General features: G+C 52.5%; 1 protein-coding gene and 1 pseudogene across 9 annotated transcripts in view; one reads left to right on the top strand and one right to left on the bottom strand.

Moving 5' to 3' along the window:
* The window catches only part of FLYWCH1 (FLYWCH-type zinc finger 1), a 38,570-nt gene that overhangs the window by 6,415 nt on the left and 18,395 nt on the right, over positions 1-13,760 (top strand). For 3 of the 9 annotated variants that reach the window (XM_030797685.1, XM_030797693.1, XM_030797690.1), the window contains 3 exons: positions 6,324-6,420; positions 11,370-11,767; positions 12,167-12,646. In XM_030797685.1, coding sequence (XP_030653545.1) covers positions 11,443-11,767; positions 12,167-12,646 — 805 coding nt within the window. In that variant the 5' untranslated portion in view covers positions 6,324-6,420; positions 11,370-11,442. Of the gene's footprint in view, positions 1-2,580; positions 2,662-6,323; positions 6,421-11,369; positions 11,768-12,166; positions 12,647-13,760 lie in introns of all 9 variants that reach the window. The other 6 variants (XM_030797687.1, XM_030797689.1, XM_030797691.1 and 3 more) reach the window with 5 other exon arrangements.
* Positions 3,604-4,735, bottom strand: LOC115831140 (annotated as a pseudogene).

Here is a 13,760-nt window from a genome sequence, read left to right as displayed (position 1 = left end):
TGTTTCTCTTTTTTTTTCTGAGATGGAGTCTCGCTGTGTCTCCCAGGCTGGAGTGCAGCGGTGTGGTCTCGGCTCACTGCATCCTCTGCCCCCTGGGTTCAAGCGATTCTCCTGCCTCAGCCTCCCGAGTAGCTGGGACTACAGGCGCCCGCCACCACACCCAGCTAATTTTTGTATTTTTAGTAGAGACGGGGTTTCACCATGTTTGCCGGGATGGTCTCGATCTCTTGACCTCGTGATCCGCCCATCTCGGCCTCCCGAAGTGCTGGGATTACAGGCGTGAGCCACTGCGCCCGGCCTATTTTTTTTGTTTCTTGAGATGGGCTGTTGTGATGTTGCCCAGATTGGCTTCAAACTCCTGGGCTCAAGCCATTTTCCTGCCACAACCTCCCAAGTAGCTGGGACTACAAATACGCACCACCATGCCCAGCTCTAAGTAATGCTTTTTGTAAATATAGCATTTTGGAAATCCTCTTGAATTGTTTTTCCAACTTGGAAAAATTTCCAAATTCTTGTTTGAAAACATTGCCACCCGTGTTAGTTTACCAAGGCGATAGGAACATTTCAGGAGCAACACCACCATCTTGTGGCCATGTCGAGTATTGCTGCTGAGGATTTAAATTTTCGCTTCCCCATTACGGGTGGTCCTGCCTTATATAATGGTCCTTTAGAAAGACTCCAGGTGGCCTCTGGTGGGGGCTCCCTGCTCTCAAGAGGGATACAGTAGCAGACATGATTGAATGCAGTGTGTGCTACAGAAAAGCGCCTTAAAGGCATTAATTCAACAACGGAAGTAGTTGTGCATTTGAGTGGCCGGGTTAGGGGTAATTTACTAGTATTACAGTGTTAACATTCTGAAATAGTTTCTATATATTTTTAGAATATGATATTAGAACTTAGAAAATTTCACAACATATAATGCATGCCACCCCTTCTTTGGTGAGTAAACCAAACCCAAGAACAAGAAGCTTCTGCTGTTTAGTAGAGCGCCTGTAATCCCAGCACTTTAGGAGGCGGGTAGGTAACTAGAGGCCAGGAGTTCGAGACCACCCTGGCCAAAATGGTGAAACTCCGTCTCTACTAAAAATACAAAACAAAATTTAGCCGTGTGTGGTTGGGGGTGCCTATAATCCCAGCTACTCAGGAGGCTGAGGCCTGAGAATCACTTGACCCCAGGAGGCGGAGGTTGCAGTGAGCTAAGATCGCGCCAGTGCACTCCAGCCTGGGTGGCAGTGAAACTGTCTTAAAAAAAAAAACAACAAAAAACTTTTTCACCCAGAGACCCTTGGAATGTGAGTCATTCCGACCATTGTTTTTTGTTGTTGTTGTTTTGTTTTTGTTTTTGTTTTTGGTTTTTTGAGTTGGAGTTTTGCTCTTGTTGCCCAAGTTGGATTGCAATGGCATGATCTCCTGCCTCAGCCTCCTGAGTAACTGGGATTGCAGGCATGTGCCACCATGCCCAGCTAATTTTGTATTTTTAGTGGACACGGGGTTTCTCCATGTTGGTCAGGCTGGTCTCGAACTCCCGACCTCAGGTGATCTGCCCACCTGGCCTCCCAAAGTTCTGGGATTACAGGCGTAAGCCACCACACCCGGCCCTTTTTTTTTTTTTTTTTTTTTTTTTTTTTTTTTTTTTTGAGACAGAGTCTCACTCTGTCGCCCAGGCTGGAGTGCAGTGGTGCGATCTCAGCTCACTGCAACCTCTGCCTCCCGGGTTCAAGCGATTCTTCTGCCTCAGCCTTCCGAGTAGCTGGGACTACAGGCGTCCACCACCATGCCCAGCTAATTTTTGTATTTTTAGTAGAGATGGGGTTTCACCATATTGGCCAGGCTGGTCTCGAACTCCTGACTTCATGATCCGTCTGCCTCGGCCTCCCAAAGTGCTGGGATTACAGGCATGAGCCACCATGCCCAGCCAGGGATTGTTTCTCAATAACTTTCCTGAGATATAATTTACATACCATATAATTTCTCCATCTAAAGTCTACAATGCATTGCTTTTAATGTATTCAGAAAGCTGTACAAGCATCACCACCATCAATTTTAGGACTTTTTTTTTTTTTTTAGAAGGAGTCTCACTCTGTCGCCCAGGCTGGAGCGCAGTGGTGCAATCTCCGCTCACTGCAAGTTCTGCCTCCTGGGTTCACGCCATTCTCCTGCCTCAGCCTCCCGAGTAGCTGGGACTACAGGCACCCGCCATTGCGCCCGGCTAATTTTTTGTATTTTTAGTAGAGACGGGGTTTCACCATGTTAGCCAGGATGGTCTTGATCTGCTGACCTCGTGATCCGCCTGCCTCGGCCTCCCAAGGTGCTGGGATTACAGGCGTGAGCCACCGCGCCCGGCCAATTTTAGGACATTTTTATTACCCTAGAAAGGAACCGCATGCCCCTCAGCCATCACTCCCAATCTCTCAGGCCCTCCCCACCCTAAACAACCTTCCACCACCTTTCTGTCTGGAAAGGTGGTGATTGGCCCATTCTGGACACTTCATGTAAACTGAATCATGTGACACTTAGTCTTTGTGACTGGCTGCGTGTAACGTGTATCAGAACTTCATTTCTTTTTAATTTGCTGCGTAGATTAGAAGAGACCACGTGTTGTGACGTATCACCTCACACAGAGGACTCTCTTCCCTGAAGGCCAGGCCCAGGCCGGAGCAGGTGTGTGTGAGGGAGATCGGGACTGGTGGAATGACCAAGCTGGTTCCACCTGCACGGTGGCCTCAGAGGAGGCTGATGTCTGTAGAGCTGGGGGGCAGCCCAAAGACAGCCGAGGTGACAAGGAAGTGGGGCACTGCAAATATGGGTGGTTGAGGGAGGGAGGAGTTTTTGTCAGATCTCCCGTGTCCTTAAAAAAATAAAATAAAATAAGTACCTTGACGAGCCCAGTGGAAATAAAAGAGCAGAGGTGTGAGAGCTCTGGAGACAGGGAAGCGGAATGGAGAGGGGTGCATCGGGGAGCTGGTAGAGACTCTTCTAAACCAGAGGGAGGATGGATGCTCCCTTTCCCCGGACAGGGAAGAGGGTGAGAAGAGCTTATAGAGGCATCCATCCTGTGCTTGGGAGGCTGAGGTGGGAGGATCGCTTGATCCCAGGAGTTCAAAACCAACCTGGAAATATAGCAAGACCCTGTCGTTACCAAAAAAAATTTTTTAAATTTAATTAGAAAACCAGGCTCTACAAAGAATACAAAAATTAGCCAGTCATGGTAGTGTGCGCCTGTGGTCCCAGCTACTCTGGAGGCTGAGGTGGGAAGATGGCTTGAGCCTGGGAGGCAGAGGCTGCGGTGATCACGCCACCACACTCCAGTTTAGGCCATAGTGAAATCCTGCCGCTAAAATAAAAAGTAAAAGTATCCATTCTGGCCGGGTGCAGTGGCTCACACCTGTAATCCCAGCACTTTTGGAGGCCAAGACGGGCAGATCATGAGGTCAGCAGTTCGAGACCATCCTGGCCAATATGGTGAAACCCCATCTCTATGAAAAAATGCAAAAATTTGCTGGGTGTGGTGGCGCGTGCCTGTAGTCCCAGCTACTCAGGAGGCTGAGGCAGGAGAATCACTTGAACCCGGGAGGCAGAGGTTGCAGTGAGCCAAGATTGTGGCACTGCACTCCTGTCTCGGCAACTGGGTGACAGAGTTAAAAAAAAAAAATCCATCTTAAATGGGTACATTTTGAATCAGATAAAAATCATATTCTGAATCATGGAGGGATAACTTTAGTTACTAGAAAATCTACCTTGTAGGGAGAATCTTATTCACTGATAATGTTAGGGAAATGGGGTGTTTAGTGTATAGTTTGTTACAGATAGCTCATGTGGGTGTGTTTGTGTGGTTAAATATACATGATGTAAAATTTACCATATTGGTCATTCATGTAAATTGCATCCTACAACCCTTGGTCTTTGTGAGCAGCTGCTGCCCTGAGCTCGATGTTGACGTGTCCGGGTCAGCGGTTCGCATTCATTGTGCAGCCGTCACCACCGTCCATCTCCAGAACCTTTTCATCTTCCCCAACGGCTACTCTGTCCCCATGAAACACTCACTCCTCATCCTCCAGCCCCTGGCACCCCCATTCTACTTTCTGTCCCCATGAGTTTGACTGCCCTGGGGACCTCATACAAGTGGAATCGGACAGTGTTTGTCCCCTCGTGCCTGGCATGTCATATGTTGCAGATTTTTTTTTTATGGTGAAAAGAATACATATATTTGGAATTAGCCAGCCGGACTCAGTTTAGATGATCTCCATTTTGTTGGCAACACCCAAAGCATCGTGATCAGGAGCCGGTGGAACATGTGCCTTCTTCTCTCCATCAGGCCCAATCAGGCTGTTGACCTTGGCCACATCCGTGTCACCGAGTTCTTCACAGCCTGTTTGATCTGGTGCTTGTCGGCTTTAACAGCCACAGTGAACACAAGTGTGTTGCTGTCTTCTGTCTTCTTCGTGGCAGTGGCAGTGGTCAGTGGAAAACCGATGATGGCATAGAGGTCAAGCTTGTTTCTCCTGGGGGCGCTCTTCCGAGGATATTTGGGCTGCCTCCCGAGTCGCGGTGTCTTGGGCTGCCAGAAGGTGGGTGATGCACGGATCTTTTTTTGTGTGTGTGGCTGTGGACACCTCTCATTACTGCCTTCTTGGCCTTTAAAGCCTTCCCTTTGGCTTCAGCTTTACAAGGGGCAGGAGCTCCCTTCTTCGCTTTTGGCGCCATCTTGTGAAGAGGCTGTTTTATTTTTATTTTTATTTTTGAGATGGAGTCTCATTCTGTCACCCAGGCTGGAGTGCAGTGGTGCGATCTCTGCACACCGCAACCTCCGCCTCCTGGTTCAAGCGATTCTCCTGCCTCAGCCTCTCGAGTAGCTGGGATTAGAAGTGTCCGCCACCACGCCCAGCTAATTTTTGTAATTTTAGTAGAGACGGGCTTCTGCATGTTGGCCAGGCTGGTCTCGAACTCCAGACCTCAGGTGATCTGCCCGCCTTGGTCACCCAAAGTGCTGGGATTACAGACGTGAGCCACCGCGCCTTGCCAATGCAGATGTTTTAAAATGCGTGATTCTCCTTTGCTGTCCCTTCTACTTCGTATTTTTGTTTCTCTCATTACAAGCCCTTTACATGAACCCATCTGGGGGATGTGGCGTTTGTGTAGCATAGCATGGCACTCTGGAGCTCACAAATGGTTTTATGTCAGGTATTTTATAACCATTCGTATTCTATTAAAAAGCCAGAATCGGCCCGGCTCACACTTATAATCCCTACACTTTAGGAGGCTGAGGCGGGTGGATCACTTGAGGTCACGAGTTCCAGACCAGCCTGACCAACATGGTGAAACCCCATCTCTACCAAAAAATACAAAAATTAGCCAGGCATGTTGGCGGGCACCTGTAATCGCAGCTACTTGGGAGTCTGAGGCAGGAGAATAGCTTGAAACCCAGGAGGTGGAGGTTGCAGTGAGCTGAGATCGTGCCACTGCACTTAGCCTGGGCAACAGAGAGACCCTGTCTCAAAAAAGCAAAAAGCCGGCCAGGCGCGGTGGCTCACGCCTGTAATCCCAGCACCCTGGGAGGCCAAGGCAGGGGGATCACGAGGTCAGGAGATCAAGACCATCCTGGCTAACACCGTGAAACCCCGTCTCTACTAAAAACACAAAAAATTAGCTGGGTGTGGTGGTGGGCGCCTGTAGTCCCAGCTACTCGGGAGGCTGAGGCAGGAGAATGGCGTGAACCCGGGAGGCGGAGCTTGCAGTGAGCTGAGATCCAGACACTGTGCTTCAGCCTGGGTGACAGAGCAAGACTCCATCTCAAAAAAAAAAAAAAAAGTAAAAAGCCAGAACCCACTAGAGTCACTTATTTGCCAAGTGTATCAGCTATTGTTGTGTAGCATACGACCCATGATCTTACTGGCTTAAAGTAATAGGAGTTCCCCAGTGATCAGGGTTCTCTGGGGTCCCCAGGCTCCTTCATGTCTGTAGGCAGCTAAGAGACTGCTGGGCTGGAGGGTACAAGGTGGCCTCCGTGAATGTGGCAGTGCCCTGCACATGGCCACTCCTACAGCTGCCTTCCCTGCAGACTCAGGGCCCTGGCCTGTGAGGCGTGGGAACGTGTACCCTGCGCTCCTGCCACACTGTTGGTCACGCAACCCCCCCAGGCCAGTCAAGATTCAGGTAGATGGAGACAGAGCCCGGTTGCGAAGGGGCCTGTGGACTTTAATGGGCGGAGTGGTGGTGGGTCAGCATTTACCATCCAAGAGCCTACGTGGTCAAGAGTGGGAACGGGTCCTCAGCCTCCACTGGCTGGTGGCCAGGGCCTTTTCTTGTATTGGAACTTTTTCCAGGTCTGTTGAACCACATGGGTCTTGGAAGCCCTTTAAACAGAAGTGGGAAGTGTTCGCCGGAGGACCGTGCTCTCTCCTGTTACCTCCTGTGACTCGGGTACAGCTCCATGGGAATGTAGGGCTTTCCTTGTCAGGCCAAGCTCCACGCAGTCCCCACCTTCACTCTGACGGCCTGGGACGAGGCCCCCGCCCGCCCGCACTCCCATGGCGCAGCTATGTCCTGCAGGACCAGCTGGCGGGGTGAACGGTGTGCGAGTCGCTGTGCCGGCATGCATAGTCTGGGAGGCTTCTGTCAGGAGCGACCTGGCGTCCCCATGCCTCGCCCTGGCTGGGAGGGAGGCCACAGGGAGGCCGGGAAGCATGGCAGTTCTCAGGGAGGTGCCTGACCTCCCCGGGAACAACGGGGACTTTCTCCAGAGGGCGGGGGCCTCGCGGGACCTGGGCTGGGGGAGCCGGGAAGGGTGCACGGTCAGGGAACTGCCACGTCCATCGTCCATCCATTCCCATACATCCCCGTTCATCCTGTCCTGCCTCGTCCTGCCCTTATCCTCATCCTTCCTGGTTTAGCCTCACCCGGTCCCACCCAGTCCCATTCATCCCCATTCATCCCTGGAGCTCAGAGCGAGGGAGCGGGAGGGGCGGGCTGTCGGTAGAAGGACTTGCGCCGAGGCCAATCAGCGCGCGGAGGGGGTTGGGGGGGCGGGTACGGGGCTTCCCGCGGTAACCTTTTCCTGCCTGCAGCCGCTCTGCTCGGGAGGCGCCTGCGAAGTCAGCTGGGGTTGCCGACAAGTCCCCTGTACCTCGTGTCACCCTGTGGGGCGGGATGAGTAGGCCCAGAAGGATGGCATGGAGGAACAGGCTGGGCCGGGGCTGGGGGAGGTGTGGTGGGATTGGCCCTCCTGGTACCTGTGATTTCCTGGGAACTGGGCCTTAATGGAGTTAAGGAGCCGCTCCCCTCTGCGTCGTCCCCGGAGCCGACCAGGCCTTCGGGAGTGGAATGTGGGGTCCCAGGCCAGGGAACTTTGGATCAAAGTGGGAGGCCAGTGGGAACTGGAGCTGCACCATGTGAGGTGGAGGTGAGGACGCTAAAAATGTCAGGGACTGCAGTCTCGATTCCAGGCTGAGAGGTGGGAAAGACCCTACCATCTGCCCACACTCAGTTGCCCCAAAAAGCCCCACCCCCCACCATGACTGCCACTGACTGCCCCCAGGCCCCTGTCCCGGCCCTGCCCGGTTCCCCGTTATCTGTCCTTTCTGCCTCTCCAGGCTGGAACCCGTGGTGACCTCGGGATTAAGTTAGAGCATCTACAGAAGATCTAATTATGCTATTTCAAACAATAGAACAATTCTGCCCATGGTTTCCAGAACAAGGAACTTTAGATCTAAAGGAATGGGAAAAAATTGGCAATGAATTAAAACAAGCAAATAGGGAAGGTAGAATCATCCCAGTTACAGTATGGAATGATTGGGCCATTATTAAAGCAGCTTTAGAACCGTTTCAAACAGGGGAAGATAGCGTTTCAGTTTCTGATGCCCCTGATAGCTGTGTAATAGATTGTGAAGAAGAGGCAGGGACAGAATTCCCGAAAGGAACGGAAAGTTCACTTCGTAAATATGTAGCAGAGTCTGTAATGGCTCGGTCAATGCAAAATGTTGACTTAAACAAATAAGGGTTATTTGCCTCAGGGCCTGGGAAAAAAATTCATGGACCCAGGAACCACCTGCCCATCTTTTAATTCAATTAGATAAGGCTCTAAAGAGCCCTACCCTGACTTTGTGGCAAGATTGTAAGATGCTGCTCAAAAATCTGTTACGGACGATAACACCCGAAAGGTTATTGTAGAATTAATGGCCTATGAAAATGCAAATACGGAATGTCAATTGGCCATAAAGCCATGTTGACTACAATCAATTACAGGAGGTAATAGATCCTGAGTCATCAAAATTGGGGGGAAAACTCCGGAATTACTGGGGCCGTCAGAGTCTAAACCACAATGGCCAACTCCTCCTCCCGTGGTTCAGATACCTGTAACATTACAACCTCAAATACAGGTTAGACAAGTACAAACCCCAAGAGAATATCAAATAGAAAAGGATAGTCTCTATCTCGGCAATGCCAATCCAGATACAGTATCCACAATATCAGCCAGCAGAAAATAAAACCCAACCGCCGTTAGCGTATCAATACTGGCTGCCAGCCAAGCTTCAGTATTGGCCGCCTCCAGAGGTCCAATACAGACCCCAAGTGGTGTGTGCCAGACTGCACGGCGTCATACAAGCAACGCATGGCGGTGGTGTTTAATCCATCAGCACCACAGGCCGGGGCGCTGTGTCCTCAGCCACCCACTATGAGACTTAATCCAACATCACCACCTAGTGGGCAAGGTAGCACACTGCATGCGGTCGTTGATGAAGCTAGAAAACGGAGCTCTTCAGGCGTGGCAGTTCCCGGTAATTTTACAACTGGTACTGGCCGGGGAAGGGGCCCCAGAAGGAGCACCTGTGGTGGCTAATGCTAGATATGAACCTTTCACCATGAAAATGTTAAAAGACATGAAGGAGGGAGTTAAACAATATGGACCCAACTCTCCTTATATGAGCACATGATTAGATTCCCTTGCTCCAGCGGGAGTTGATGTAGTTACAGAATGTGTGAAGGCTTGTAATAGGACTGGAGGAGCCATACATAAAGCTATCCTAATGCCTCAAGCAATGACTGGGGTCGCTTTAGCAGGACCAGTTAGAACATTTGGGGGAAAATGTTATAATTGTGGCCAAATTGGTCATCTAAAAAAGAATTGCCCAGCTAGCTCAGTCAGTAGAGCATGAGACTCTTAATCTCAGCGTCGTGAGTTCACGTCCCACATTGGGCACCAGGTGAAGGAGGCCTGCCCCTCCACACCTATGGGTGTTTCTCGTCAGGTGGAGATGAGACTGAGAAAAGAAATAAGACAGGCCGGGCGCGGTGGCTCACGCTTGTAATCCCAGCACTTCGAGAGGCCGAGGCGGGCGGATCACGAGGTCAGGAGATCGAGACCACGGTGAAACCCCATCTCTAGTAAAAATACAAAAAAAATTAGCTGGGCGTGGTGGCGGGCGCCTGTAGTCCCAGCTACTCGGAGAGGCTGAGGCAGGAGAATGGCGTGAACCCAGGAGGCAGAGCTTGCAGTGAGCCAAGATTGCGCCACTGCATTCCAACCTGGGCGACAGAGCGAGACTCCGTCTCAAAAAAAAAAAAAAAAAAGAAATAAGACACAGAGACGAAGTATATAGAAAACAGTGGGCCCAGGAGATGGGCGCTCAACATGCAAGGACCCGCACTGGTGTTGGTCTCTGAGTTCCCTCAGTATTTATTGATCACTATTTTTACTATCTTGGCAAGGGGAGTGTGGCAGGGCAACAGAGTGACGGTGGGGAGAAGATCAGTAGGGAAACGTGAGCAAAGGAATCTGTATCATGAATAAGTTCAAGGGAAGGTACTGTGCCTGGATGTGCATGTAGGCCAGATTTATGTTTCACTTCACACAAACATCTCAGTGTAGCAAAGAGTAACAGAGCAGTATTGCTGCCAGCATATCTTGCCTCCGGCCACAGGGCGGTTTTCTCCTATCTCAGAATAGAACTAATGGTCGGCTTTACACCAAGACATTCCATTCCCAGGGACGAGCAGGAGACAGAAACGTTCCTCTTACCTCATCTGCAAAGAGGGTTCCCTCTTTCACTCGTCCTCCTCAGCACAGACCCTTCACAGGTGTCAGGCTGGGGGATGTAAAGTCTTTCCTTTCCCATGAGGCCATATCTCAGGCTGTCTCAGTGGGGGGAAACCTTGGACAATACCTAGGCTTTCTTGGGTGGAGGTCCCTGTGGCTTTCCACAGTGCGTTTTGTCCCTGGTTAATGGAGAATGGCGATGACTTTTACCAAGCATACTGTCTGCAAACATTGTTAACAAGGCACATCCTGCATAGCCTTAAATACATTAAACCTTGATTCAATACAGCACATGTTTCTGTGAGCACAGGGTTGGGGTTAAAGTTACAGATTAACGGCATCTCAAAGCAGAACAATTTTTCTTAGTACAGATCAAAATGGAGTTTCTTATGTCTTCCTCTCCTGCGTAGACACAGTAACAATCTGATCTCTCTCTTTTCCCCCCACACAAAAAGCCCCACCCACACCATGACTGCCACTGACTGCCCCCAGGCCCCCACTCCAGCCCTGCGCTGGTTCCCCATTATCTGCCCTTTCTGCCTCTCCAGGCTGGAACCTGTGGTGACCTCAGGATTCTCCAGACACCACCACAGCCCCGTCCCCGACCAGCCGAGGCATCAACAGCAACAGCTCTGGCACAAGGTGGCTGCCCCGGTGGGGCCCTGACATCTCCCGAAGGGGGTTGGCCTGGGGCCTCCAGGCTAGGATAGGGACTGGGTCTGCCTGAGCCCAGAAAGGGCTTTCTGCCTCCCAGGCCATGATGTGGCGCTGTCCTCTGGAAGGGGCTCTGCGCGCCAGGCCCACGCTTCTGAGACAGGTGCCTGGTGTCCTGGTGAATCGCATGGTTTCCAAGAAGGTCCTGGCAAGTCCCTGGGCATCTGAGCAGAAACAAGTCTCAGCTTCCCGCCTGTTCAGCCTCAGCCGTATCACAGGTGTCTGTGCCTCACTGTCCTCATCTATAACTGGGTCAATAAGAACGTCCTGCCGTCATAATGTAGGGGCTGGAGGGGGGACTGGAAATGCAGGTGGAAACCCTTCTTCTGTGCTCAGCATGTGGCTGAGCTCTTAGTCCATTAGTCACTCTGATGGCCCCTTGTGGAGGGTGTTTATTATGCACATTTTCCAGGTGGGGAAAGTGGGGTTGGATGGGGATGACGCACCCAAGGCTGCTAGGAGAGGAACTGGCGGAGCAGAAGCCTAGTTCCATCAGGCCCCCCGCCAGCCTTGGCCCCAGCGAGCAGTGAGGTAGTCCCATCTGCCCCACCTCCCTCCCAGATCCACGTCTAGCGTCCCCCAAGGGCTTCCTCCACTGATGGGATTTTGCTTCCTTCCTTAGGACCGAACTGCTGGACTCCAGGTTCCTTGCTGGGGGCTGAGCGTGGCCTGAGGGACAGGCCCTGGGTCCTGGGATGCCCCTGCCCGAGCCCAGCGAGCAGGAGGGCGACAGCGTGAAGGCCGGCCAGGAGCCATCCCCCGAGCCAGCCACGGACGTCGTCCCGGCTGCCCCCAGGAAGCCCAGAGAGTTCCCCAAACTGGTCCTGCTCACAGCCTCCAACCAAGATGAAGATGGGGTGGGATCCAAGCCCCAGGAAGTGCACTGCGTCCTGTCCCTGGAGATGGCTGGCCCCGCTACCCTCGCCAGCACCTTGCAGATCCTGCCAGTTGAGGAGCAGGGAGGGGTGGTCCAGCCAGCCCTGCAGATGCCTGAACAGAAGTGCAGCAAGCTGGACACAGGTGAGGTGTGGCCTGGTGCCCCTGCCCAGCCACCCCGTGGGTTCTGGTGCTCACAGCAGGCCCTCTACACCTCCCCTCTAGCATAGTGTCTTGTCCTTGCTCCAAGCTGAGCCTCTTGGCCTCTGATCTTGAGCCTGTCCCAGGCTGGTGTGACGATCACACTCAGGTGCCAGGAGCTCATGGGAGTTGCAGTGAAGTGCAGAATTCCTTCAGCTCCCTAAAAACATCCGCTACCACCCCCAAAATAAAAACCAGCCCTGAGAGTCTGGGCTTCTTGCTTGGGAGCAGGAGGAGAAGGCACCTGCTACACTCAGGACCCCCACGCCCTCTCTGGCTCTCTGTGCCTGCGACCTTGAGCTTTGCTCTAGGTTAGCTAACCCAGCCTTCCCCTTCCCCCAGCAGCCCCTCGGTCCCTGGAGTTCCTGAGGACACCATTCGGGGGCCGCCTCCTGGTGCTGGAGTCCTTCCTGTACAAGCAGGAGAAGGCTGTGGGGGACAAGGTGTACTGGAAGTGCCGCCAGCATGCTGAGCTGGGCTGCCGGGGCCGGGCCATCACCCGAGGCCTGCGGGCTACAGTGATGCGGGGCCACTGCCATGCACCCGATGAGCAAGGCCTGGAGGCCCGGCGCCAGAGGGAGAAGCTGCCCAGCAAGGCCCTGCCAGAGGGCTGCGGAGAGCGCAAGGGTCCTGAGGGCCCTGGAGGCCGAGTGGAGGAGCCACTGGAGGGGGTGGGCCCGTGGCAGTGCCCTGAGGAGCCAGAGCCAGAGCCAGAGCCCACTCCTGGGCTAGGGCTGAGCAAGCCAGCCCCGGAGGAGGAGGGACCCCGAGCCCTGTCACTGCTGAGCCTGCCGCCCAAGAAGCGCTCGATCCTGGGGCTGGGTGAGTACAGTCCACCTCCCTGCCACGTCCACTCGGGGCAGGGGACCCGAGGGCCCTTCCTGAGCCCAAATAGAAATGTGGGTTCCCACAGGGTCTTTTAAAATGTACTCGAAGCTAAAATGACTTTTAAAAATGTAAATGTGGCCGGGCACAGTGGCTCACGCCTGTAATCCCAGCACTTTGGGAGGCCAAGGCAGACAGATCATGAAGTCAGGAGTTCGAGACTAGCCTGATCAACATGGTGAAACCGTGTCTCTACTAAAAATACAGAACTTAGCCGGGCGTGCTCATGCGCACCTGTAATCCCAGCTACTCAGGAGGCTGAGGCAGGAGAATCTATTGAACCCGGGAGGCAGAGGTTGCAGTGAGCCCAGATGGCTCCACTGCATTCCAGCCTGGGCAACAGAGCAAGACTCCATCTCAAAGAAAAAAAAAATTATCTATATATATGGCTGGGCCCAGTGGCTCACACCTGTAATCCCACAACTTTGGGAGGCCAAGGCAGGTGGATCACCTGAGGTCGGCAGTTCGAGACCAGCCTGACAAACATGGGGAAACCCCGTCTCTACTAAAAATAAAAAATTAGCCAGGCATGGTGGCGGATGCCTGTAATCCCAGCTATTGGGGATGCTGAGGCAAGAGAATCGGTTGGACCCAGGAGGCGGAGGTTGCAGTGAGCCAAGATTGCACTATTGCACTCCAGACTGGGCAACAGAGCAAGACTCCATCTCAGTAAAAAAAAAAGAAAAAAATGTATATAAATGTGGACTAGGCACAGTGGTCATGCCTATAATCCTAGCACTTTGGGAGGCTGGGGCAGGAGGATCGCTTGAGCCCAGGAGTTCAAGAGCAGCCTGGCCAATATATTGAGATACCATATCTACAAAAAGTCAGCCAGCTGTTGTGGTGTGCGCCTGTGGTCCCAACCACTTGGAAGACTGAGGCGGGAGGATCACTTAAGCTAGGGAGATGGAGGCTGTGGTGAGCCGAGATCATGCCACTGCCCTCCAGCCTGGACAAGAGACCTGGACCCTGTCTCAAAAAAAAAAAAAAAAAATCAGATTTTTATCTGGTTCCCAGGCGATTCTGGTGTCCTTTTTTTTTTTTTTTTTTT

Source organism: Nomascus leucogenys, chromosome 18 (assembly GCF_006542625.1).
Source record: "Nomascus leucogenys isolate Asia chromosome 18, Asia_NLE_v1, whole genome shotgun sequence".
Classification (NCBI taxonomy): Eukaryota; Metazoa; Chordata; class Mammalia; order Primates; family Hylobatidae; genus Nomascus; species Nomascus leucogenys.
Note: the sequence above shows the minus strand (reverse complement) of the source record. Positions and strands in the feature narration are given on the sequence as shown.